Genomic DNA, 27,321 nt, shown 5'->3' on the forward strand with positions numbered 1-27,321 from the left:
AATTAAGAGAACCTGAAGAGACGAGGCAAAAGGTGGCTTTGCGGCTGAGTGGGAGCGCAGATTGCAGAGGGAGTGTGTGTGTGTGTGTGTGTGTGTGTGTGTGTGTGTGTGTGTGTGTAGGGGGGGACGGAGGTCCGGGGGTCGGGGGGGGGCAAAAAGAGGAGAGGCGTTAAAGAAGAGGGGGACCGGAGAGCGCAACAGGAGAGGACAGAGGAGCAGGGAAGGCTGATGAAATGGAGGGAGAAATCCGGAAAGCGGATTTAGATAGAGCACGGGGGGGAGGAAGAGGAGGAGGAGGAGGAGGAAGGAGGTTTGATGGCGAGTGAAGGGAGAGAGCGGGAAAAGGGAGTGGTAATTGAGAAGAATGAAAGGCTAAGAGCTCTGAAGACTGTATTAGTTGTACTGCGTGAGAGGGCCATGGATCATTTAGTGACATCGACGTATTGGACGGGGGATAATGGGGATTTATGGCGGCACTTAACGCTGCCGCGTCTCAACGCCGGCCCCCCCTGGTTGTCATAACGCCGGGCGGCGGAGGGCAGGGGATGGGTCCGCCGGGGTCGCAGGAGGGCAGCGTGCCGGTCGAGGCATCGCGACCAAAACTACCGCCGTGTTAATGGACTTCACGTCCTGTTTTTCACGCCCGCGGGGATTTCGAAAAGTAACCGGGCGTCTGGAAGCTCCTCGGGAAGTAGAGCGGAATCCGCCGCCGCCGTCGCCGCCGCTGCTGCTGCCACAACAGGGTGAAGAAGAGAAGAAACAAAATCAAACATGTCCCCCGGTTCACCTGGTAATCCACCAACATGACTAATTAACTCCCCTTCCAAAACGAAGCGGCCCCGCGCGCACAGCCGTAAGCCGATTGGAGATTAAAAGTGATGACGGACTGATTATTTTAAAACCCGTCCCCATTCAGAGGGAGCCATTTTTTTTCTGCTGAGCGCACATGTTGGTGGTAAAAGCCGCATGTTCGTTGCTTCCCGTACGCAGCTTTTAGGTTGTGGCGCCTTTGTCAAGGGTCAATGTGGTGTTAGTGTCAGCTTGGGGTCGGCATGGCAACACTGTCAATATGGGGATCTGGGTTCTGTTGCATTGGGGTTCCCGCTGTGAGGACTCTCCATGAAGGTTCTCTCCAGGTTCCAACATGCAGAGATCCTGGGAAATCAGTCAGGATCAGACGTGGCCGCCAGTTCAATCCCCGCAAAGCATTACCTGTTGAGCGACGTGGATCTAATAACCATGGTGATTGGCATCAGCGATTGCCTATGAGCAGTCTTTGGATTACGTCATCCATCCGAGACAGTTCTTCTGTTCCTCTGAGCTGCTCCCTTCAGTGGCCGCCCCTGCCTATCTCCTGCTTCCATCCGACCTCCAGCCAATCACCTGCCTCCATGTGATCCTCTCAGACCAACCTACTTCTTGTCCTCTATCTAGAAACCTTCCCTCTGGTCTTCCTCCAGACCTCCTCCAACCTCAGCCTCTTTCTTCTCCATCCCTCCTCTGTCCACATCCAAACCATCTCAGTCTGAATTTTATTTGCAGAGCATCTAATATGAGCTGTCCCTCTAATGGTCTCATTCCTGATCTTCTCCATGCTGCTTCTGCCCAAAGAGGAACCACCACATCTTCACCTGCTGCCTCCTGCATCTTTTCCTCGTTATCTCCAAACCTAGACAACATTGTCTTTGCTTTAAAACATCTGGAATTGAACTCCCCTGAAAGTGGGCGGGGCCTGGATAGTTAGCACATAAAACTGATGCTAGCTTGATGCTAGCCCTTTGACATCTGTGTGGGGTGCGACTCCTGCCGCACTTCCGTCGGACATCAAGTCGCTGAAGGTCATTGCGGCTGCGTTTTGAGACAAGCCTCGTAAACTTGACACCGTGATATGCTAGGCTATCTTTGGCAAACGGATACCAACCTTCTCCCGTCGTGTCACCTAAGACTACTGCTCCGGAGCCATGAGCGCCGCGATTGATCACCCTTCGATCGCGCACCGTGCAGAAAACTTGCGCCGTCCGAGAAGATCGAGAAGAACCGAGGGCGTGTGCCACCGGAGGGGATGAGGTGGCGGTAAAATGGCGGATTCGCCGAGTGGTACTCAAGGTGAATGGCAGAGACGGGAGTTAGAACAACAAACCTGGCGCAGGGTAGTCACATCGGGGCGGAGCGGGTAATCTCGGGAAACGAGGGGTGAACGAAGAGGTTGGAAAAACGTCAAGGAAAATAAACTCAGCGGGACGAAGCCTCAAAGTTACTTCTTGATCTTCAACGCCAGCTTCAAAATAAAAGACAATGTGCCGTTATCATTTAATGCGATGTTCGCTGTTTGACTGACAGTTGTTGTATGAAATGTCAGAAAAAGAAAAATCACCCCCCTTCCCAAGACTTAAAAGATATTCAAGAAGCGCAACAAAACGTTATATTTCAAAAGGTCGCAGGATTGATTAGTTTGTGTGAACGGGCCGGCGGCAGAGCGGGGTGCCGGAAAGGCCGCAAATCCTCACATTCGGAGGCGGAATGCGGCTCTTTGTCGGCGATAAAGGTCTGAAAGTGATCGCGGCGAGGGGAGGAGGAGGGTGGCAGGACTGAAGAGATGTTTGGTTTTACTTTACACGATCTAGATCGCTATCAGACCCACATTCTTCTTACTCTTTAACTTTTTCCCCGGCCCAGGGTAATCGGGATTCGGGTCAAGTAGCCCGAGCGGCTTCATCTGCTCACGTGGACACACCGCTAGATCCTTCGCCAGATTGTACTTGGGACTCGGGGTCGGCCGCAGTCGGGGCTAGTTTGGGACGGTGAGTGTGGCTAGTTGGGGACAGTATGCCTGGCTAGCTTTGGAGAATGAATTTGGCTTGTTGGGATGATGGATTGGGCTAGTTGTGGCTAGTCGTGGCTCGTTGAGGATAATGGGAATTGACTGGTTGGGGAAAGTGGGATTAGCCGGTTGTGGACAGTGGCACGCTAGTTGAAAATAGTGAGCAAGGCTAGTCGTGGACATTGGGTGAGGCTACTCGGGGAAAGTGGGTTTGGCTAGTGGGGACAGTGGTTTTGGCTTGCTGCAGACTTTGGCATTGCTAATTTAACATAGTTGGCATGGCTCATTGTGGATAGTGGGCATGGCTAGTCTGGGGCATTTGGGTCTTGCTAATTGAAGATAGTTGCCATGGTTTGTTTGAGACAGCCATGTGGTTAGTGGGAGCAATAGACTAAGCTATGGGCTAAGCAATGGGCTAAGCTAGCTACCGTGGATTTGGCTAGGTGTGGATAGTGGTGTTGCTAGTTGAAGATAGCTTGCATTGCCATTTGTTGACAGTGAGCATGGTTGGTGGAGGATAGTGGGCATGACTGGTTGATAACTGGTTGAGGAAAGTGGATTTGGCTAGTTGTTGACAGTGGGCTTGGCTAGTTGAGGCCAGTAAATCTTGCTAGTGGAGGGAAGTGGGCATGACTGGTTGGGGAAAGTGGGTTTGGCTAGTGGAAACAGTGGGTGTGGACAGTGGATTTGAGTAGTTGTGGACAGTGGCTTTGCTAGTTGAACATTGTTGTACATTGTTGGCATGGCTCGTTGTGAACAGTGACCATGGCTAGTTTGGGCCATTGGGCCTTGCTAGTTGAAGACAGCTGGCATGGTTAGTTTGAGACAGTGGGTGTGGCTAGTGGGAAAAGTGGGCGTTGCCGGTTGGTGACAGTGGATTTGGCTAGTTGTTGAAAGTGAGTCTTGCTAGTTGAAGATAGTGAGCGGAGCTAGTTTGTGACAGTGGACGTGGCTAGTAGGTGATAATGGATTTGGCTAGCTGTTGATAGTGGTTCTTTCAAGCTGAAGAACGTGGGAATGGCTAGTTAAAGACAGTGAGAATGCTTAGGTGGGGTCAGTGGGTGTGGCTTGTTGGCACGGAAAGCTGTCAGTGCTTGGGGGAACGGACCCCACCCCAGTCGTTGTCAATCAAGCATCAGGCTGTGTGTGCTGATCACCGAATCGACTGCAAACACACGTCGCCGACAGTCAAAGGCCGGACACAGGAAGTAGCCTCAGAAGACGACAGGAAGTAGCAGGAAAATCAAAACAAAGATGGCGAGCAGGGAAGGAGGGAGAGGGCTAATGAAGTCTAAAGTGGACTACAGTAATGGAGGATAGAGAAAAATAGCTGTGCTAACAACTGCAGCAGCCATGTTTGTTTACCCTCTAAACGCCGCCTCTCATGATGCGTTCAGGCGTCTCTGATCGGTTCCACTATATCTGACCCCCAGGTCTTTCCGTCCTCATAAAAAAAAAAACCTGTCGGCATGAACTCCCGAGTGCGTTCAACATCTGTAACCATGGTAACAGCCGGGTAGCACGTCCCGCCCCGAGCTTTACGCGATGTCACGGTCGGCGTTTATGAAAAAAAAAAAAAATTAAAAACAGGGAGGCGTCTCGTCCCAGAGGCAGAGCCTCGTCCTCGATTAGTATTTCACGTCTGGTCGTTCCAGCCCTTTTCTCGCCGTTCCATTCGCTAATCAATTAGCGTCCTGATTGTCTGAGCTGTAATCCGAGCGCCACGGCCACGAGCCTTGAAAGCCCCAAACAAGCCGCGCCCTGTAACCGCTTGTTTCTTTCTGATTCTTCTAATACGATTATTTCACGGCGGTGGCCCCGAGGTTGATGGCCTCGCCTGGATCGTACCACCGCCTCCGGGGAAGGTGGGGTGGCGTGCTGTGAAATATTAAACAGGTGCGGCGCGGAGGCGCCTTAATATTCAACACGGCTGCCACCGTGTTGGACTGTATCATTCAAGTTAAGGTACATTTTTAATGATCGGACACTCGTTAAAAGCATGTAGACGGCTGTTTTGCTATAATTAGCAAACACGTGTGTGTGTGTGGGTGTGTGTGTGTGTGTGTGTGTGTGTGTGGAGATCAGCCCTCCATCTGAAGTCCAGGACCTAGCAGGGGAACAGGGAGTGAACCCAAGCCTTGTGTCCATGAAGAGAACCAATCAGGAGAACATGGAAAGAACCAAGCTGGAGAACATGTAGACTTTTGATTGTGTTAGATACTGATATCGTCATGACAACAACAACAACAGTGAAGGGTTTTCTGTCCTGCTGTCTTTGAACTCATCACCTGATTGTGCCAAGTTAATAGGTGCTAAGCCTCCTGGTTGCCAAGGCAACCCATTGCATCTGTCGTCGACTCGCGAGCTGACCCTAGTTTATTGGGGGTCGCCGGAATGTACCAACTCATACTCCATCGGGGGGGGGGGGGGGGGGGGGCACTGCCTTATACCAACTGCCATTGAGGGGGGCTGTCACCACATCGTTTAGCGCTTTATTGTAATGAGTGCACGTCGTGTTTGAACACACACACACACACACAAACACAAACACAGAAAAATAATAGAATAATCATAAACCAGAAATATAAACAAACTGGATTGCTTAATCCCCCCCCTCCAGTCTGACTTTGGAAACCCCGGGTCTTTAATAACGCCTGTGTGTGCTGTGTATATATTTGTGATGGTGTGCGTGTGTGTGTGTGGGTGTGTGTGTGTTTGCAGGGGGGGGCTCCTTTGAGACGCCTGGGATTATTGAAATGCACCTGGAAAGTAAACTAATTTTCTCGGCGGGTCAGAGGACTGGTTATGGTAATAAAAAGAGAGATGTCATTAGATTCGCTGGTATTTGAAGAGTCCTCTGGAGGGGTGTGTGTCTGTGTATGTGTGTGTGTGTGTGTGTGTGTGTGTCTGCGCACGGGTAATATCTGCACGCTGAGAGATATACCGGGCGAGCCAGCGTGTGTTTATTCCGATGTGCCGCTATCTTTGTCTTCTGTCGGTGTGTGTTATTCATGAGCTTGACCTACATGTGCTCAGGTACGTGTGTGTTTGTGTGTGTGTGTGTGTGTGTGTGTGTGTGTAAGCTCGGAGAAACTGATAAAGTTCTAGTCCACTCCCCGGATCTAGGCAGCCACTTTCACGCTCTGACCACCCGTTTTGATATTTCTTTCAAAAGACAGCGTCCACGCCATGGCAGCCCCCAAGCCGCTCTTGCCATGTTTACGCATTCCTAGTGCCGCCGCTGGCGCCCACCTACACCATCACCCATTTTTTTTTTTTCATTTTATTCCGCCCAGGCTGCCACCAGAGAAAAGAAGTAAATGAAACAACAGCAAATGGAGGAGTGCTATGAAAACCAACGCTCGCTTTCCAGTAAATAACCATCGCCGCCATTTTGGATTTCGGAATAGCTGCTTGACAGTGTCGGCGCCGCCACTTGGGCAGCCCCCTGTCCAGCCCCCTGTCCAGTTGTAAGCTAAGCAACTTTTAAGCGCAGGTGCCGGGCAAACCTGTTGGGTGTTTAGCCGGCCGTTGCGTTCAGGGTCCTTTCATTGATATAGCACAGATGCATCGCTAGCAGGGGGCTGGAGACGTCTCATTCTTGGAGATGGACTGGAGCTTCTTGATCAACCCGAAGGAGGACACTACACCCCTCGGACCTTCAGCTAGCAGAGATTATGCTCAATGTTTTTGTTGCTAGCTGGTTGCAGCTAACATGCAATCGTGCCGACATCTTGCATAGCAGACTGGCGAATGAAAATATTCCGCTTACTCCCCGAGTTAGCAGATAACTTAGCAGCACTTTCCTTAGATGGTGGGTTGCTAGCATTGTTAGCATGCTTATCTTCATGCCAACACTTTCCTGACCAAGGAGACACAGCACAGCAGCGTCGCAGATCGTTGGAGCTTCTTGAGGACACCAAACTGTGTGAAGAAGCTCCTTGCGCTGGCTAGCAGAGAATCTTGTTAGCATGTTTGTTGCTAGCTGTTAGCAGCCAACGTGCTATCATGCTTACATTTTGCATAGCAGACTAATAAATGAAAACGTTTAAATGACATTGGGAGTCAGCTGATAACCTGGCAGCAGGTTCTTCAGATGGCAGTTTGCTAGTAAAGTTAGCATGCTAATCTTCATGGCATCACTTTTCTGATCAATTTGACGTGGCACCATGACGTGGCAGAGGGTTGGAGCTTCTTGGTCAACCTGAAGGAGGACACCACACCCGCGTGGAATCACTTCTCAGGTCTTTAGCTAGCTGAGAATCAACTTGATGTGTTTCCTGCTATCTGTTAGCACATGTTCTTGTACAGACGTCGTGTGTAGCAGACTGGCTTTTGCTGTCAGTTAGTGGCTAACTTAGTAGCAGTGGCTTACGTTGACGGGTTGCTAGCATGGTTAGCATGCCATTCTGCATGGCAGAACTTTCCTAACCAACAAGAAGTAGAAAAGCTGCCCAGCAGAGGGTTGGAGCTTCTTGATCAACATGGCAGAGAACATCGCACAAAGTGGAGTAACTCCTCGGACCTTCAGCTAGCAGAGAATCTACTGGATGTTTTTTTTGCTCACTGTTAGCCGCCAATAAGCTATCCCGCTTGCATCTTACATAGCAGACTAACAAATGAAATTGTTTTGCTGACTTAGTGGCTAACTTAGCAGCAATTCCCTCAGAAGGTGGGATGCTATTATAGTTAGCATGCTAATCTTCATGGCAACACCCTCCTGACCAATGAGACATTGCACGGCAGCATGGCAGAAGGTTGGAGCTTCTTGATCAACCTGAATGAGGACACCACACCGGATGGATCTCCAGCTAGCAGAGAATCCACCATAGAGAATCTGCTCAACATGTTTGTTGCTAAGCCTTTCGCAGCCAACATGCTATCACGCCGACGTCTTGCATAGCAGACAGGTGAATAAAAACCAGTCTTAATGACTTCCTGGGAGTTAGGAGCCAACCTAGCAGCAGGGGCTTCAGTTGACAGGTTTCTAGCATAGTTTCCATGCTAATCTTCATGGATTTGCATGGATCTCCCTTCCTGTCTTCATTGAAAACCCACCTCGGGGTGAGAAAAGACCTGTTGTAGTCCTGGTGCACCATCTGCTGGTAATAACTCCAATATGATCCCACAAATGGACCTTCCTGTGTGGAGTCTCATGCTCTTCACTTGTTCGTGTGGGGTTCCTCAGAGTTCCTCCCACAGTCCAAACACATGCAGGAGGTCCACTAGAGATGGTTGCATATGTCTATCTAAGCTGTGAATGAGAGGGTGAACGGTTGTATGTCTTTATTTGGCTTTGGGGATAATAAATGAATGAATCTAGAAATCTCACAGGATTGTAGCGGATGCTAATCCTTGTTCATCTCCTCGCCATCCCCGGTCCCACTGGCGTGCACTGCCACCACCGCCGCTGCTCTAGGACCGACAGGAAGTCGGCCGGAGGTCGACTCCTCTCTTTCAACATCTCTATTCATAAATAATGACGTTTAGTCTGGGGCCCGGCGAGTGACATTTATAGTCTGTGAGAAGGAGTTGAGTCCGGGGGAAGGCTCCCACAAACTTTACCTAACCTTTAGAACCATCCGAGACACGGCGGGGGATGTGTGAGGAACCGGCGAAGAACGATAAGCACGTGCTCCTCCATGATGCTGTGAACCTCTGGTGCTGAAACCGACACATAAATGAATGAAAGAAGGGAGGGCAGTGTGGTGGTTAGCCCTGCCTCCTCACAGCCAGAATCTCCTCGGAGGAGGTCTTCCTGTCCAAACGCATGCAGGAGGCTCACTGGACACCCTACATTGTCCAGACGCTTGAATGGTTGTATGTCTGTATGACATGTGAATGAGAGGGTGAAGTGTGTTCTTCTATATCACGTATGGGCTGAATAATAGTATGCCTTATATCATGAGTAAATGAGAGGGCGAATTGTGTACTCCCATGAGGCGTGAGAGTGAGAGTGTGAATGGTTGTATGTGTATATATAATGAGTAAAAGTGAAGGGTGTATATTGGTATGATGTGTGAGATTGAGAGGGTGAATGATTGTATGTCTTATGTGTAAATGAGAGGATGTGGAGTGTACTTCTATAAGACGTGTGAATGAGAGGGTGAATGTTGTACATCTACAAGATGACTAAATGAGAGGGTTAATTCTTGTACATTTGCATGATTGTTAATGAGAGGGTGAATGGTGTACAATATGTTGTGTGAGTGAGAGGGTGAATGGTTGTTCATACACATGATGACTATATGAAGGGGTGAGTGGTTGTATGTCCATATGATGAGGAAATGAGAGGTTGATTAGTTATACGTCCCAATATGTATCCCTGTGATTGGTGCAGGGTGAACCCCGCCTCTCGTCCAATCACAGCTTGGGTAGGCTCCACCCCCCCCTAAGTGCAGGATCCGCAGTGTAAATAATGAATGAAGGGATGAATGAAGGCAAATGTGGATGCACTTGCCAATGCGCCGCCATGTTTCCAGTTCCATCTGGAGTGCACCAGGTTCCTCTTTGTTCCGGGAGGCAGCGTTTATCCCAATCAAAGATCCGCCCGGCGGGTTAATTAAAGGTGTCAGACATCAAAAACAAAATACGCCCAACATCCCGTCTCCATTAATTGCCTCAAAATGTTAATCGATCATTTAATTGGGCCGTCGATGCGGTGCGAAGAGACGCCCGTCAAAACACACCCCGCTAAAAAACAAAGGCTGATTTTAAAGATCAGGAATGGATCGGGCGGTCGACAGGGGTGGTGGGGATCGGGGTTCTCCCCCCCTTAATCACCCCTGTAATGGATCAGTCCGGGTCCATCTGTCCTTGCAGGTGCAGAGAAGGGGGGATGCTGCAGGAGTGAATGGTGTGTGTGTGTGTCTATGTGTGTGTGGTGTGGAATGATAGATGGTAGAGCGAAGCGCCATGGGGGGAAAGGGGGGACAAGCTAACTGAGCACAAAATGCTTTTCTTTTTTTTTTCTTTTTTTTTTTTGCGGGGGTGTGCTACCGCTTTTGTGTGCAGCCCACATAGCTTATTCAACCTAGTATGTGTTGCACTGTCTACTTCCTGGTTGTAATGCAGCCCCCCCCCCCGTTTTTTTTTTTTCCCCGCTGCAGGGCGGCCGGACGTGGTGGAGCCGGTCCCGGACGACCCCACCTACAAGGTGAGCAGCAAGCTCACCCTGGAGGTGAGCCGCGACGACCATGACGCCCTCATCACCTGCGCTGTCGACCACCCCTCGCTCGCCCCGGGGGACAAGAGGAGCGAGCAGGCCCTGCGGGTGCTGTGTGAGTCCGCTGGGGGAATTCTCCAGGGGGGCGGGGAGAGGTTTTGGGGCCCTCCGATCCGGAACCCGGCTTGATGCTGCCACCCTCTGGATACGATCCGGTACTGCGCTTTTGGAGGGAGAGCGGGCATCATCGGAAGCGGCGACAGGCTGCAGATGTGGAATGAGACCGTGAGGCGTTAAAGGTCCCATAAACCGGCAAGCCCTGATGTGTCTGTGCTCTTCTTGCAGTTTCTCCCAACGTGCACATCCAGCCCCAGACAGATCTGCCACGGGAGGGCGAGAAGTTTTACCTCCAGTGCATGGGCAACAGCAACCCGGAGTAAGACACTCACACACACACACACACACGCGCGTGCCGAGCACACACGCACACACACACACTGCAGGTTACAACTCCAGGAGCGGGGTTGCATCACGCCGCCGAGGCAAGACACCCCTTCAGGTGTCAGTCATATTTCAAAACGCCGCGTGAAGAGTCAGCATCGTCCTCCATCTTTGTAGTTCACCGCATTTTAATTAGAGTTTGGATTTAAATGTATAGGGGGGTAAAAATGTTTTTATCTTTTTTATCTTTTTTTTTTTCTTTACATTTCGTCATCCGTCAGCTACGTGTTGTCTGATTGGCTCTGGCGCCGCAAGCCCCGCCCAAGAATCAGCAATTAGTCCGGCCTCGTTTTCCGGTCAGGGGTCGGATTTAGAAGCCGCAAGTTGCGCTTTTATTTATCGGCCGGACGTCGATCATTTTGAATAGCACGCCCCTTCATCACGGTCACGCCGGCGTGAATGTTAAAGAGAGGAGAGCTGCAGTTGGACGTCGCTTTTGCACACGCACACATATACACGGAAAGCAACAAACAAGGAAAGCCCATCCCATCTTAAATCACGCCGTTGCTAATGCTCTCCATCCCCTGGCCTTTCTGCATTATAGATGAACCTCCAGCCGAGCAGCCCATCGATCCACCTCTACCTCCACCTCCTTCTCCTCCTCCTCCTCCTTGCCACCACGTCAGTCACTTCTCATTTGCCCCTCGCCATCACCCATCTTTCCTCCCCTCCCGCCTCCTGCACCGTCCCTCCCAATAAACCCTCCTCTATCTTCTCCCGCACCTTCTCCTCCTTTCCAGGAATTAGACCAGCCGGTTAGTTTGATTGACAGGTGGAATGGATGGGGAAAGGGAGGGGAGGGGTAGGTGTGTGTGCTGCCGTTTAGCAGGCGACGAAAGACGTTTATGAATTATTAAAGGTGAAGACGAGGCAAAGGCGTAAACGCGTGCCGCAGTGAGGGGTTCAATTCCCGGCGGAGAAGGAGAACGCTTTCATAGCTGGTACAATTAGTTGGCGGTGCAGACGGCGCGGGAGTTCACAGGGTTCACCCCCCTCCTCCCTCCTACGGCAACCCCCGCCGGGACTGCTGGCTCCCAAAACGCTGTTAGCGGCGGTGGCTGCGTTAAAGAAGAGACAAGGTTGCCGTGGAAATAACAGGGAAGGAGTCAGTCTGAATCCAGACACGAGCAGCTGTCAATCAAAACACCCGCGACTCCGCCCCATATCCCCCGCCCGACCAATGGTAGCGTTCGATTAATCCCCGCCTTCCCGTTGAATGATTGAGATCCTGTAAACATGGAAGTGGCCCGTTGCGTGCTAGCGAGTGGGCTAGAGAGCATCGGGGTCATGCCCACAATGAGCGCAGCAGGTGACGTGTAACAAGATTGCGTTAATCGGCGGATAAAGCCGTTCTATATTTTCCCTCCCCTTGCCAGCCAATCCAACACGAAGCTGATCGATTCCGGCAGTTTGACACGGTATCCCATTAGCGTTTTCTCCTCCTAAGCCCGCTAAACCTCGTAAACACAGCTAAGTGCGCCTCCACTCGCTAAGTGCGCTATCAGAGAACACAAACCCCTCTGCTCACCCCAACACTAGCGTTTTAAAGATTTGTGCTAGCTAGTTATTAGCTACAATACATTAGCTACAAGGGGACTCCTTTATTCTGCACATTTGCGGTAATGCAGATTCACGGCGAATCGGCGCCTCGCCGGAGAGAAATGCAGATCGGGTGTCAAATGAGGAAAAGTTGGGGGCCACTTCCATTTTTACACATTAGCATAATTCAGCTAATCTCACATGAATAATTTAGCTGCGCCACCCAAACACTTATTCTTTGCTCGGCGATAACGACGACGGGGGGGTAGAAGTGCCGAAGTCCCCTTAATGGTGTTTAAGGGGGCGTCGCCACGGAGACACCCGCCTTTGATATATAATGCTTTTCAGCTTGATTTGCTAGCTAGTTGGATAAGGTTTTCAATTTGTAGCGGAAGCGGGAAGGGTTCAGCCAGGAGGTCTTCCTGTGTGGATTCTCCACGTGTCTCCACGTGTCTCCACGTGCGTGGGGTTCCTCAGGGTTCTCTGGGTTCTTCACACAGTCCAAACACATGCAGGAGGTTTAGTTGAGACCCTACATTGTCCAGACGTGTGAGTGAGAGGGTGAATGTTTACATATCTCACTAAGATGCATGAATGAGGGGATGAATGGTTGGTTTCTCTGTATGAAATGAGAGGGTGAAGGGTTTTGTCTCTATATAACGAGTGAATTAGTCGGTGAATGACAAATGTTTCTTTATGACATTTAGATGAATGAGTGAATGGTGGTATCTCTTACTAGGACATTTGAAAGAGCGGGTGAATGGTTGTTTTTCTCTATATAATGTGAATGAGAGGGTGAATGGTTTTGTCTCCAGATAAAATGTGAATGACAGGGTGAATGTACGTCTCTGTAGGATGTGAATGACAGGGTGAATGGTTGTCCCTATTTAACGGAGCGAGTGAACGGTTAAATGTTTCTTTATGACATATTGATGAGTGGGTGAGTGGCTGCTTTTCTGATTTAGAGAGTGAACGATCTCCACATGTGGTCCAGTCACTGGTCCCGTCACCTACCCCTCAATACTTTCCCCCTAGGATAAGCAGTATAATGAATGAATGAATGAATTTACACAAGAAAGAAAGACACCGCTAAGAAATCAAAGATAGAGAAAGGGATTGGACACTTTCGGTGGACCTTTGGAGGTCAGATGAGGAGAATCCCCCCCACCCCCCCAGCCACCCTCTCCCGCCCCACCCCTCCCTGCAGCCCGGAGGAGCCCAGGGGTGAAAAAGACAGAATAAACAACCAGAGTAAATAAAAATGGTTGGCTGCTGTCGTTCCTCAGTGGCGCGGTGTTTTCTCTTCTACTTCTTCCGCGCTATGTTTTGCCAGCCTGCGGGATTTAAGGGGAAGAGAGGGGAAAAAAAAGACGCAGGTGAAATCTACACACCTGATTCTTTTACTTTCTTATTTATGTTTTATTTTTGAGTATTTATAAGTCTCTCTCACGGCGTGACAGAGATTAGCGCTTAGCAGGGACCCTGGGGTGGCGGCGATGGTTGTTGTTTGTCCAGCTGCAGCATTGAACCTCGACTCCTGGATGTCACCTAGACACAACAGATGGCGATCGTAGGCATTTTATACAGCGATACTTCGGTAGGAACAGAAACATGCTGGCCGGCGCTCGAGCTGACCGCTAACAGGCTGCTAATCGCTAGCTAAGACAGTCACGCGTGAGCAAGAAAGATGGCGGGTCTGCTCCAGTGGCAACGGAGGGAGCGGTGTCATCAGCATAGATGAGGAGTTTTCTGGACCCTCCTGAGCAGAAGGCAACTTTAAAACAGAACAGGAAACAGGAACAGGACATTGAATAACGGAACTTGAGGCTAAATGGTGCACAGCTATTAGCGCCGCTATCGTCTTCGTGTTCGGCCACGACTCTGGAAAAGATGGCCGCCGGAGCATCAACAATCCCTCTAAAGATGGTGCCCGTGGCGTCAGTTGTAGCTCCCTCACGCCTGATGAGATCCTGTCAGCTTCCTGTTGCTCAGCTAATGAACCTGGCTAACGTTTACCGCTCGCATCCCGATGGGATCAATCGTTGCGGGCAGAGGCTCCACCCCCTCCGTCTACCCCTGGGTTTGAAAGTGATTAATGGGTCGGCGGCGTCCAGCACGCCGTCATTGTAATTACCACGCAGCGCCGCATTTCCATAATTGATCCTTTTTATCGCCTTGTCCACGATGTGTTTTTCAACGTCGGCTGATTTGAAATGCTGATCTCCCCTCTGTTTGTCCTCTTCCTCCTCTGCCTCTTCCAATCACTGACGAGATACCACAACAACATCCAGCGACCTCCATCTTGCCTTCAGGCGCCGTTATTTCCAATCCCCGGCTTTTTTTTTTCGGCGAACTTCTCCATCCAAAACTCACCCGGTGTGTTTATGCGTGTGTTTGCGTGTGTTCAGACCATCCACATACACATGGGCGAAGAAGGACGGAACGCTCCCCCCGCTAGCCAAAGCCAATGGTGCCCTGCTGACCTTCGAGATGCTCAACAAGACGGACAACGGTGTTTACCTCTGCAGCGCTGACAACGGCGTGGGGCTAGCCCATGGGGAGTACATCCTCCAGGTGCAAGGTAAGGGGACGGGGGGAGGAGCGCGGGGGGGAGGCTGGAGGAAAGGGCGGAGCTCTCCTCCGCTAAGGTTTTCTCTTTGATTTGCTGTTGTTTGTTGCTTGTACTTCCATCTTTTTTCTCGTCTGATTTTCTTTCGTTTCTTTCCTCCTTTATTTGTCGTCTTTTTTTTTTTCCGTTTCTTTTCGTTTTTCTTTTCCTCATCCAAACCGCGCCGCCATCGCCCCCTCCACCTTTTCTTTTTCCTCTCGCGCTTTTGCATCCGTGACTCCCCGCCCCCCGCGCGCTTCGGTTCCTTTCGTGTCTCGCTCCGCCTTCCGCCCTCCTTCTCCACCCGAGACCCCACCTCCCCGGACGCCACCCCAACCGCCTACGTCGAGCTCACCGCTTCCCCCTCGCTCCCTCCCTCCTCCCCCCTCCCGACCACCCTGACACCGGATGTCACCGATGACTCCACCCCAGAACCCACCACCTCCACTTCCATCTCCACCCTCCCTCCCCCTTCGACTGGCAACCCCACCCCGTCGCCCACCCCGACCCTCTCCAACGACCTCTTCCCCGACCTCGCGTCCAGCCCCGCCCCTGCCTCGGCAAGCCCCGCCCCTGCCTCGGCAAGCCCCGCCCCTACATCGGCAAGCCCCGCCCCCTCCACCCCCCTCACCCCCTCAGTTTCCGTCCAGCTGAATGGAGTTTACACATTCACAGGTAAAACCACCTCCAGTCTCTAACATACACACACACACACACACACACACACACACATCGCCGAGGACTCTGGGAGTTTGTTTTTTGTCGTGAAACAAACCAAGACCCTTCACGTCTCTTATATTTGTTTTTTGCTTTATTTTCTCTCCCTCCTCCTTCTCCTTCTCCTCCTTCTTCTTCTTCCTCTTCTGGCCCTCCTTGTCCTCTACCCGACACGCACCTTCTCATCCATCCATCCATCCATTCATCCATCCATCCATTCATCCGCCTCATCCACAGAGGAGACCGCAGACAACGCCGCAGGTACACGTCTCACCTGTCACCTGTCGTTCTTGGTTGTCTGTTGCTCCGTGACCCGTCTGTCTTTCCGTCCGTCTGCTCGTCCGTCTTTCCATGTGTCTGCCGATCCCTGCAGGGACTTTAAAATAGAAAACACACCCCAAAAAAAAAAAAAAATGAAAGAAAAGTCCGGGGACTCTTTGAACTCCGGAGTGGAGGGATAAATATTTCATGCACCTACACACATGCACGCACACACGCACACGCACTGTGCACTCACATCCATCTCACGCAGACACACACCGCCGTGACCCCGTAAGTGGTACAAGTCATTTACACAGTGTCCCACTTCTCCGTATTGCTGTGTTTTCACGTGTGTGTGTGTGTCCATGTGTGTGTATGTGTGTGTATGTGTGTATGGGGGGGTGTTCTCAGGGTTTTGTCTGCTTCCCTTTGATGCTGACAGCAGGATTTATGGGCTCATTCTCAGTCTCGCCTCGTCAGCATGCCCCTCTCACCTCCACGCCGGCCGGCCCCTGTGTGTGCGCGTGTGTGTGTGTGTGTGTGCGCGCCTGTGTGCATGTGTGTGTGTTTGCGCCTCATTCTGACTGGTGTTCCGAGTCTGCCCTCCACCACCCTCCATCCATCCCCTCCTCCCTCTGTTCTCTGTCCGAGGCAACCGGCCTGCAGTGGTAGACTCCTCCCCGGCTCCTCGGTGAAAAAAAAATGGTCACCCCCGTCACGTCCCGCCCGCCCGTGTCCATCCCCCTTACGCTCTGAGCGCCCCTCGAAGGACGGAAAGACCCGGAGGATGAATGATGTATCAGATTATTTCCGAACGGATTGTCTTCCCCGCGGCACCAGGAAAGAGCAAGGGAGGAGAGGAAAGAAGGAAGGAGAGGAAGGGAGGAAGATGAGCCAATGGGAGCTACTAATCCAGCACTTCGAATGAAATACCTGCTAGCTCTCCACTCACCTTTAGCACCAGCTTGTCACTAACGCACGTTAGCAGTTAGCAGTTAGCGTTTAGCAGTTAGTGGTTAGCGTTTAACGGTTCATGGTTAGCACCGGCCTGACAGGCTGAAATATTCATCCTCCTCCTCCTCCTCATTTTCTCCCTGGTGGATGGAGGGAGGGGAGGAGGGGGTGGAGGGAGAAGAAGGTGGAAGAAGGTGGAGCACCACCTGCACCAGGAAGGAGGCATCCAGACATCCTTTTTGGTTTTAATTCTTCGTCTCATCTGGAAAATTGACATGTTTTCTCCTCTTTTTCTCTCCTGTCCTTCTCCTTTCCTCCTCCTCCCTCTCTCAGACCCCACAGCGATGTCTACCTCCTCCGGCGTGGACCACGCCGTGATCGGAGGCGTGGTGGCCGTCATTGTCTTCATCCTGCTCTGCCTCCTCATTGTCCTTGGCAGATACCTCATCAGACACAAAGGTCTCTCTCACATACACACATACATACAGCCACACACACTCATGCATGCATGACTGCGCTACACCGCGTGCGTGAGTGTGTTTCCAAGTGTGTGCGTTTGATTTAACCCCGAAGCTACACCAATCGCTCACTGTCGGCCATATTCCTCGACTCCTAGAGTTAGCGTTAGCAATGTCTCCTTCGGCGCTAAGCAACCATGTGATTTCATGGCAATCGCAACTTCCACATGAAAAAAAAGTTTTGCCTCTTCGGCCGGAAAAGAAGTTTATAACACAGCAGCTCCCCATGGGTGGGTAAACAAAACACGAACGCCCCAAAGCCTCTGGAGGCACCTGAAGGGGTCATTCATCACAACGCCAGAGCGAGAGCGCTCCATTTGTCACGCCGCTGCCTCGCTCAACTCACTCCTCCGCCCTTTTTCTGCCTCCGCCCCCCCACAGGAACGTACCTGACCCACGAGGCCAAGGGATCGGACGACGCCCCCGACGCCGACACGGCCATTATCAACGCCGAGGGCGGCCACTCCGGAGCCGAAGACAAGAAGGAGTACTTCATCTAGACGGAAGAGGTGGAGATGGAGGTGGAGCGAAGGGAAGGGGAGAAAAGGAAGAAGAAGAACAACAAAACAAAAATACAACCTCCATTCGTTATCATGGCGCTTCAGTTTCTTCACTGGGTGGGCGGGGCTAGGAAGCGGCGGTGGGCGGAGCCTCCGCCCACCTCACCCTCTTTGCACCACCGGTACAGGGAAGGGAGATTTTTTGCACTGACATGCGGACGAACTTAAGTCACACACACACACGCAAACACACACACACATACACATTAACCGACAAACATCTCGTACTAACGCTGTTTTTTTTTCCAAACAACCCTTGAATGCATCGCGGGTCCATCCGGCGGAAAGCGAAATGAGCAAAGCTCGGTCACCCTGGCGCCCCCCCCCGTCACCCTGACACCTTTGACCTTTGACCCCACCTACCCCACCCCACCCCACTTTTTTCCCTTCATCAAATCACCCCCCTTCCATATCTTGCCGCCTTCACGCAGACTCAGCACCGAACCCTGGCCCCCCATGCCTCCCATGCCCCTCCCCCAGCGCCACCTATATACATATATAAATATATATATATAAATATATATATAGAATTATATAGCACTCTTTATACTTGACATGTTTGGTGTGCTGTAAATACACTCACAGGTTCTCAACCCCTGTCCTAAATCTCACACACTCACACACTTACACGCACGCACGCACGCACGCGGAGTGACATATAACTCCTGTAAAAAAAGGAAAAACAAATAAAATCAAAAACCTGCCTGTTTTTATTACATTCAAAAAGTGCGTGCAAAGCAGGTTCGGAGGGGGCGGGGCCAAGAAGGGAGGCGGGGCTAACAGGTGGAACGGCCATAGCAAGGATGCTAACAGCAAGGAATAGTACACACACACACACACACACACACACACACACGCACACACACACTACACTGCTGCCCCTTCCCTGTTTTTTTGGCCCTCCTGCACGAAACTGTAGCAAAAACCCCATCGAACCCTGGGCCGGATGTCGGGAGGAGGCGGAGCTTCTCGCCGGACTCGCCATCTTTTCTTATTTTTGTTCATCTTTCCGGGGGGAGAGCGGAGAAAATGACTGCGATCAACCGCAGGCGGAGGACGGCCTGTCGGCGTCCACCTGAGAAGATCTTCCCCCCCCCTCGTACCAGGAACCGAGACCGCTGTTTCATTGGAATCGGGTTGTTTTTTTGTGTTTTGGCGCCGCTTGGGAATTGATTGTGACGGACTAAAAGGCCCGGGGGCCGAGGTTCCACCCTGAGGACTTCGAAGGAAAGTCCTCAAACAGCTTTGACGTCCTCCTCTGTCTTCTCCCCAGCTTCACTCATCCCTTCTTCAATCAATCCTCCCATCGCCCGCCATCATCTCCTAGCCCCGCCCCTTTGACGTCTAGGTTCCCGCCCCCGCTCCTTCCGCGTAGACGTCCCGTAGAAGTAGTGCTCCTAGACTTTACCCGTGTCTCTGTGATAGTTCTTGTTTGTCCAACATTTTTATTTTTTTTTATTTTTTTTGAATTTTTATTCCTGATCTGTGGAGATTGTTCAGGGACGGCGCCTCCCTGGGCCGGACGGCTAGCGTGAATAAGCTAACCCCGACGTGACGAGGTCACGTGTGTGTGTGTGTGTGTGTGGGTGTGTGTGTGGGTGTGTGTGTGTGTGGGTGTGAGAGAGATTTTTTTTGTTTGGTTTTTTTTTCCTCCCCCTCCGGAGCTTCTGGTCGGGATCGTAGCAAAACAGTATTGGACAAGTTAGACGAGAGATGACGCTTAATAAAAAAAAAAAAAAAGACATGGCCGCCGGCTTTTAAAAAAAAAAAAAAAAAAAACCCGCCTAATCCTCCAAAACCTGTGGTGTCTTTTCCAATAAAATAACAAAAATATATATAGAGAAAAAAAAAAGTGTTGGACCTGAATCTGCCTGTACCTCGTCCTGTCCTGTGTCCTAGTCCACGTGCTAGCATGTTAGCCTGCATGACACGCGGCCGTCGGTGTTTTAGTGTGGGAGGGCCTGATGAACGCGACCAGAGCGCCCGCGTGGGTTTTTATTTTTTCTTTCCCGAAGATCACCCAATCGGAGCTGGCGGTCGCTCCATGTAGTCAGGCGCTTTAACTGGAAGCTGCCAGCAGATGGCACCAAAGCTCTCTTTCACTCTCCTCTGGTTAGACATGGCTGCCATGCCCCGCCCTCTCCAGCCTCCCCTCATTTCCTGTCTATCATCTCACTTCCTTCTGCTAGTGCTAATTTAGCTTAGCGTCCACGAATGGTGTTCTTGATAGAGGAGGCGTGCGCCCAATCTTTACATAATCAATTCCTTTTTTTTTTTATTAGATAATCCGAAACTTGAAAAGTAAGATTTTGTTTTGTTTGTTTTTTTTTTTTGTTTGGTTTTTTTTTTCAAATTCTATTATTTCGGCAGCCATTTTTTTTCTGGTTCTAAAACTCCCCTGTGCGCGCGTGTGTGTGTGTGTTGTTGTGTGTGTGTGTGTACATATATAGTGTTGCCTTCACTGGATCCTCTCACAGCCGTGCACATGTGTCCTGACTGTGGGTGTGTGTGTATGTGTGTGTGTGTGTGTGTGTGTGTGTGCACGTGCAGAGACAAGTGTTCTTCGTGCACAGCAACACGGAGATCTCCTCCCCTCCTCTTCCACGCCGTTCCTCCCTCTTTCTGTTTTTCCCCCTTTCTTTCTCTCCGGATGAAAAAGTCTTCCTCCCCCCCCCCACCCCCACCCCCCCGGCGGCAAGCGTCACCTGAACGCCACGTTGCTGTGTCGGGTTGCCATGGCGGTGGATGATGTCACCGGGCCGGGGCCGAGCCGGGGCCGGGACACTGTCCTCTCAATCCCTTTTGTTTCTCTACGGCCGTTTGTTTACGTTGGATTTGGCTTTGGTTTGTCTACTTCAATAAAAACTGCATTTGGGTTGATTTACACTCGACTACGACTCTGATTCTGATCCATCCATCCATCCATCTACCTATCAATGCATCCCAACCCTTCTTTCTATCTATGTACCCTCCCTCTCTCTATCTCTCTATCCACCCATCTATCCATACCTCTTTCTGTACTCTCTCTATCCATCTATTTATCTGTCATCCATCCACCCCCTCTATCTTTCTCAAGCTAACTCAATCTGTATATCTATGTCTCTAACCCTCTCCCTCTTTATCTATCTATCCCTCCCTATCTATCCATCTTTCTCTCTCAGTCTCTCTCTTTTCCTCTATCTCTCTATTTTCCCCGTCCACCCATCTGTCCATCTCTCTCTGTCTCTATCTGAACACCAACGTTCCATGTTGTATGTCTGATTGTGTTGTGTGTGTGTGTGTGTGTGTGTGAACGCACATGTCTGAACTTCTGTGTGTGTTTGTTGTCCGACTGTCTTGATATTTGTGTCTGTGACTTGTGTGTGTGTCTGTTTTGTGTATTTTTGTGTGTCTGATTGTGTCTATTTGTGTTTATATGTGTATGTCTGTGTGTGCTTTGATCTGTGTGTTTGTGTGATTATTTGTGTCTTTCTGTGTGTGCATGTGTTTGTGTGTGTGTGTCTACATGTTTCTGTGCTTAGGTTGATGAGTGACTGTTTTGTGTATTTGTGTGTGTGTGATTGCATTTACTGTATGTCTTTACCTGTTTGCATGTGTTTGTGTCCATCTGCTTGTGTGTGTGTGTGTGTGTGTGTGTGTGTTTCTGTCTGTCTGTCCCATCTAGTTGTGTGCCTGACTGTCTGTCTGTTTTGTGTATTTGTGTACGTGAGTGAATAAATGTGTCTGCCTGTGTGTATGTGTGTGTGTGTGTGTGTGTGTGTGTGTGTGTGTGTGTGAGTGTGTGTGTGTGTGTGTGTGTGTGTGTGTGAGTGTGAGTGTGTGTGTGTGCGCCCATAAGTGATTGTAATTCCTCTTGTGTCCAGCAGGAGACAGCACAACGCAATAATTCAATCATTTGCTCTAAATTGAAACAGTCTCTTTCTTTCTTTCTTTCTTTCTTTCTTTCTTTCTTTCTTTCTTTCTTTCTTTCTTTCTTTCTTTCTTTCTTTCTTTCTTTCTTTCTTTCTTTCTTTCTTTCTTTCCCTTCCTCCTAAACTCACAACGCCAGGTACATCATTCAAATGTTTATGTGAAAGATTATTTGGGTTGTTTATAAGCACCGATAAACAGCCTGGTTTGGTGGTATTTTACTTTATTTTATTCATTATGTTTTGTATCCTTTATTTTATTTGCATTTTTCTTGCATTTATCTCATACAATTTTTTTGTCGTTACTTTTTAAATTTATTTTAATGTTTTTTTTTTTTAATTTGTCTATTTTATTTGCATTGTTTTCTTGAAACAACTTAATTTTTTTATCTTGATTTTTCAATTGTATTTATTTAACTTGATTTTTATTGACTGCATTTATTGTATTCTGTAGCTTATTTATAATGTATTTATTTTTTTATACTTTATTTGCACTTGTTTTCTTTTAGGTTTTATTTATTTTATTTGTATTTATGTATCTATTATACTTGTTTTTTTTTACATTCCATTGTATTTTTCCTTTTATCTTATTTGCCTCATTCTCTTATTTATTTTACATTGAATTTCAGAGGTCTTTTATTCATTCATCAATATTTTATCAATGTTTCTTTCCTTTATTGCGTTGTTCCCTTAAATTCTCTTCCTTTTCATTTTTCTTTATTTTACCATGTTATTTTATTTAATTGATTATATTTTCATTTTATTCTTTATTTATGGAAAGCAACAAAACAATAATAATCATAATATAATATGACTACCGACAATAAAAAAAAAGATAGTTATAGTAATAATGAAAATACAATGATAATGATAATATTTGTTATTATTATTATTATTATTATTCTCCTTTCAGCTTTTCCCTTCAGGGGTCGCCACAGAGAATCAACCTTCTCCATCTAACCCTATTCTCTGTTTCCTCCTCTCTCACACCAACTACCTTCATATCCTCTCTCTATGTCCATAAATCTTCTCTTTGGTTTTCCTCTCAACCTCCTGCCTGGCAGCTCCAATTCCAGCATCCGTCTCCCAATATATTCACTGTCCCTCCTCTGTGCATGACCGAACCAATATTTGTTATTATTATTTATAGTGGTTAAATCAGATGGAATATTTACTGACTGTTCAATCTTTATTTATCTTGTAATAACAGCAACAAGATTCATGATAAAAAACAATAATCATGCAACAATAGTAGTAATATTTCCCAATATTATGATTATTAATGGGAGTTTAATCAGACCAGTAGAATCTTTATCTATCTAACATTAGACATTTATGTATCACATAGTAAGAAGAACATTACCAACAATAATAATCCTTATTTGATCACATGAATAGTAATAAATAATATGATAATAATGTGTATAATAATTATGAATAGTGGTTAAATCGGGTGGAATTTTCATTAGGTATTCAATCCTTATTTACAACATTCATAATAAAAACAATTATAATGGGACAATAGAAAATAATAATTAGAAATGTTATGACTCTTATTGATGGTAAATGATTAGAATCTTTGTTTATTTATATACATAGTAGGGACAACAATAATGATCTTTATTTAATCACATGACTAGTAATTAATATAATAATAGGGATTATTAATTATTCACGGGATTAAATAAAAAAAATATCATAAACTCAACATGAATTTAATATGGATTTATATTTAATATGAAGTATGCGTATTACTTTGTGTATTTTCAGTATTCATTTTACTTCATTTAAATAGAAATACGCGGGGAGGAAGGGGGTCTGACATCCAACATTACAAAGGGAGCTTGTAAGAGAGAAGGGGGGAGGAGGGATGGAGGGATGGAGAGAGAGAGAGGGAGGGAGGGAGGGAAGGAAGGAGGGGGAGCCGACGATTCAGTCCAGTTCCACTGAGTCCGGGCAGCAGGAAGGACGCCGGGTGGAGAGAAAAAAAAAGAGAGAGAGGAGGAAAGGAAGGAGGGAAAAAGAGGAAGAAGTGAAGATCCGCTGTGTGGAAGGAGAGAAGAGAGGAGGACAAGAAGAAGAAGAAGAAGGAGGAGGAGGAGGAGGGATCGGATTTCTTCTAATCAAATCTTGGCTTCTTCTCACTCCCATGACTCCGGACGGGCTCCGGCGGGGGGAGTGGATGCTGCGATCTCCGTGCGCCCACGGCGGGGACGTGAACGCGTCCAGGTGAACCATGCCGCCGCTGCGGCTCCTAACTTTGGCGGTCACTCTCGGCCAAGGTGAGTGCTGCGTTCACGGACCGGAAACTTTCCGTCTTGGTCGTGCGTGTTTTGTTTCATTTATTTTTCATTGTGTTGCGGGTGTCACGCGTGTGCGTGCGTGTGCGTACCCCCGCTTCATTTGAGAGAAAGCGGCGTGACCTTTGCGGCGGCTGGATGGCGTTCAAACGTGTCGGCGGCTGGTGGCGCGGGGGGGGGGTCGAGCACGCGCATACACGCACGCCTGACAGCCAGGGGGTGATTGATGGGAGCTTTGACACGAGCGCGTGCGTGCATTCGTGCGTGCGTGATGTCCGTGCGCGATTCACCTGGGAGCGCGTCCGTCCACTGACTGGGAGACGCGTTCACTGAACCCTCCTCTCGCACTGACGTGCCCGCTCATCGATCACCTTGATAGAATGTCCTCTTGCACACACGCACACACACACACACTCACACGCACATCTCAGTGGAGCATGCAGAGTGTGTGTGTGTGTGTGTGTGTGTGTGTGTGTGTGTGTGTGTGTGTGTTTGAGTCGCAGTCCAGGCTCTTAAGATAGGGGGGGTGATCAATAGAAGTGGCACAATGCGAACGGTTGAGTTGTGTGTGTGTGTGTGTGTGTGTGTGTGTGTGTGAGAGAGAGAGAGAGAGAGAGAGAGAGAGAGAGAGAGTCTTCGTACCGTGATACCCGCCAGAACGTCTGAGTGGATCACCTGACCACCTGTTTGGGAAAGGATGGAGAGAATATTTGACTGATTTAGGGAATGAAGGAAGGAATGGGGAATTGGAAAAATGAAGGAGGGAAGGGAGGAAAGGAGGAAAGGGAAAATGGGGGACATAGGAAGGAAGGAAAGGAATGGAGGATGTGAAAAAAGGAGGAAATTGAGAGGGCGAATGGGAAAAAAGAAGGAGGGAAGGGAGAATGAGAGGGAGGGAGGAAGGAGGGATAGAAAGGAAAGGAAGGGAGAATTGGAAAAAGAAGGGAGGAAAGGGAGAATGGGAGATAGGAAGGAAGGAAGGAAGGAAGGAAGGAAGGAAGGAAGGAAGAATGTGAAAAAAAAGGAGGGAAGGGAGGATTTGAGGAAGGAAAGAGGGAAGGAAGGAAGCAGGGAAGGTAGGAAGAAAAGGACTGTGAAAGGAAGGGAAGGAAGAAGAATGGGAAACAAAGTATGAAGAAAGACAAGATGAGGAGAAGGGAGGAAGGAAAAGGTAGAACGGAGAGGAAGAAGGGATGGTTGGAGGAAGGGATGGAAGAGAGGAGGTGGAGAGGAGAGGAGTGAGGGATCAAGAGGGGTGAAGAAAGGAAAGGAGGAAAGGAAAGGAAAGATGAGAAGGACGTGGAGAAACAGGATGAGCAGTTGCTAAGCTAACAACTGAAACCGTCAAGGCTTTTTGTTGCTCCAGCGGAAGCCTTGATGCGTGGGTGGCCATGGCAACATCGGACAAGCCCCCCCCCCCCAAACGCCACCGTTAGCCACGGCGCTAATCATCTAGCATGTTATCTGACCAATAGCAAGCCAAGCCAAACAGGAAGTACTGCAACAGCAACGTCTCTCTTGGGTCAAAGAAGCAAACCAGCAGGCTGGACAGTAGCGATGCTAATCACGCTAATCAGGCTAATAGAACATTTCTGTGCGTTCTCATGGAACTCTGCTAGAACGAAGGCGACTTAGCGGGTCTCAAACAATATTAAGGAAAAAAAAAATCGTAAGGAAATGGAATCATCAGTATGTCGGCTTCCCCCGCCTCCACGCCGTGCTCGGATGAAGAGGCGGCGAGGAGCGTGCGGGCGGCGGCAGCGGCGGATCAGTGTCTCCCGCTGAGCCGGTGTTAAGCCGGTGGATGTGATGGGAGCCAATCCGCCGCAGCTGCGCCCTGATGTGTGCTCAGCCTGTTCGGAGGCTTCCAGGTGTTCGCCGCCGCCGCCGCCCATCTCGGCAAGCGGCCTGATTTACGGCCCGTCTGTCTGGCGAACACAGGCCGCTTACACGCCGCTGCGGTTGACCGCTCGTCCGCGAGCCTCCGTAATTACAATTCAGCCCTGTGCGCGTTTGTGCACGTGCATGCGCTCGTGATCCGCCACCAAAACGAACCCCCGCGCTCACGGTCCGATCCCAAACGAATCGTGCGGTCGCAGTCCAAATCGTTCAAAGCGAACAACTCATCGGCGCCTGGTCCCGTCCTCGCCCCCCCCAACATCCCCTTTTTCTTTTCTTCTCCTCTTCCTCTCCTCCCCCAATGATTGGCGCCGGGGCGCAGATGCAAAGAGACAGGCCGAAGGACGGAGCGACGGAGGCGGCGGGAGACGAGTAAAGGAGGAGACAGCGGGGCTTCGTCCTGATCTGTCGACAAGAGGGAGGATTTTTGAGGATAAACAGAAGGAGAGAAGAGAGAGAAGAGAAAGAGTGAGCACTATTTGGCAAAGTCCTTGCGTCAAACGTTTTGCCGTTTCACGCCTGCAGACGTTCACACCTGAGGTGACCTCCACGGGTGTCACTTCACGCTCTCCTCTTTCACGCATCGGAGATCTTCTTCTCCGTCGTCTGTTTTCTTCCCTTCATTTTTTTTAAGAGGCGCCACTTGGAGGAATCATCTGGGTGGCGCGGTGGTGAAATCCTCGAGACGGGATGTCGTTTTTAACGCAGGGCGAAAATTCGGCTCATTAAGGAAGCTGTTGTTCAATGCCCCCCCCCCCCTGCACACACACACACACACACACACATGTGCACGGACTCATCGCCTTCGCCCAGGATCGGGTTCAAAGATCTCCATCTGCGTTCGGATACTCCACTCTCCTGTTGAACGCACCTGTATATAAGCCGCACCGATTAGCTGATTGCGATCTTTGTCTTCCACCTGCGCACTAAAACCATTTAAGTCGTCTTTTTCGGTGTTGGAATTGAACAGCCTCCGAATTTCATGCTAATTTCATTACTCCGATGTGTCAAGGCTAAATGTTGTGGTGGTGTGACGCTTGTCAGCCCCCCCAAAAAAATCCATGAATTAGCCGCATCGTCGTTTAAGCCACAATGCTTAAAGTCTGGAATTTACGGTAACATTTCATCAAAGTACCACAGTATCGCTCTGGTCTTATGTAGAACTTCCTCTCTGGCAGGAAGTGGTGGTTGAATCCAAACCCGCCAAAATAAAAGCTTTCTGTACCATTTTAAAGTCACCATCTGGTAAATACGGCCTAAAAAACTACTCCTCTATGCAGATGACGCCACTTCCCATTCCGTAAGGTCAGCGCCCTGCATCTTCTTGATCGTCCTTCTCTTATCCTCCACCTCCAACGTGGTTCTCGCGCCTTTTTCTATTTACTGCTGTTCTAGCGGTTCTAACTGTCGTAGCCACCACCAGATGCGGCGTCCAATCAGAGTGCAGTGCGGCTCCATGGGGGACGGCCCTTTATTTGGAGAGGTTTTCGGTCAGGTTTGAATCGCCCCATGCTCCCTCATAGGCTGGAAGGGCGTCACTTCCATGTACAGCGCCTTCACCTTTTCACAC

The 27,321-nt window shown here is 49.5% G+C and overlaps 2 protein-coding genes across 5 annotated transcripts in view; both read left to right on the forward strand.

Annotated features, from left to right (window-relative positions):
• The window catches only part of cadm3 (cell adhesion molecule 3), a 79,959-nt gene extending 59,429 nt beyond the window's left edge, over positions 1–20,530 (forward strand). For 2 of the 3 annotated variants that reach the window (XM_086153502.1, XM_086153501.1), the window contains exons 7-12: positions 9,931–10,101; positions 10,332–10,422; positions 14,435–14,607; positions 15,589–15,612; positions 16,900–17,025; positions 17,466–20,530. In XM_086153502.1, coding sequence (XP_086009628.1) covers positions 9,931–10,101; positions 10,332–10,422; positions 14,435–14,607; positions 15,589–15,612; positions 16,900–17,025; positions 17,466–17,584 — 704 coding nt within the window. In that variant the 3' untranslated portion in view covers positions 17,585–20,530. The remainder of the gene's footprint in view (positions 1–9,930; positions 10,102–10,331; positions 10,423–14,434; positions 14,608–15,588; positions 15,613–16,899; positions 17,026–17,465) is intronic. The other variant, XM_086153504.1, reaches the window with a different exon arrangement.
• A 2,961-nt stretch (positions 20,531–23,491) lies between these two features.
• kirrel1b (kirre like nephrin family adhesion molecule 1b) overlaps positions 23,492–27,321 on the forward strand; it is a 61,601-nt gene continuing 57,771 nt past the window's right edge. For both annotated transcript variants that reach the window (XM_086153505.1, XM_086153506.1), the window contains exon 1: positions 23,492–23,834. In XM_086153505.1, the coding sequence (XP_086009631.1) occupies positions 23,789–23,834 (46 nt within the window). In that variant the 5' untranslated portion in view covers positions 23,492–23,788. The remainder of the gene's footprint in view (positions 23,835–27,321) is intronic.

This window comes from Fistularia commersonii, chromosome 10, assembly GCF_037954325.1.
Source record: "Fistularia commersonii isolate RoL2024-O1a breed Wild chromosome 10, RoL_Fcom_v1.0, whole genome shotgun sequence".
NCBI classification, from domain to species: domain Eukaryota; kingdom Metazoa; phylum Chordata; class Actinopteri; order Syngnathiformes; family Fistulariidae; genus Fistularia; species Fistularia commersonii.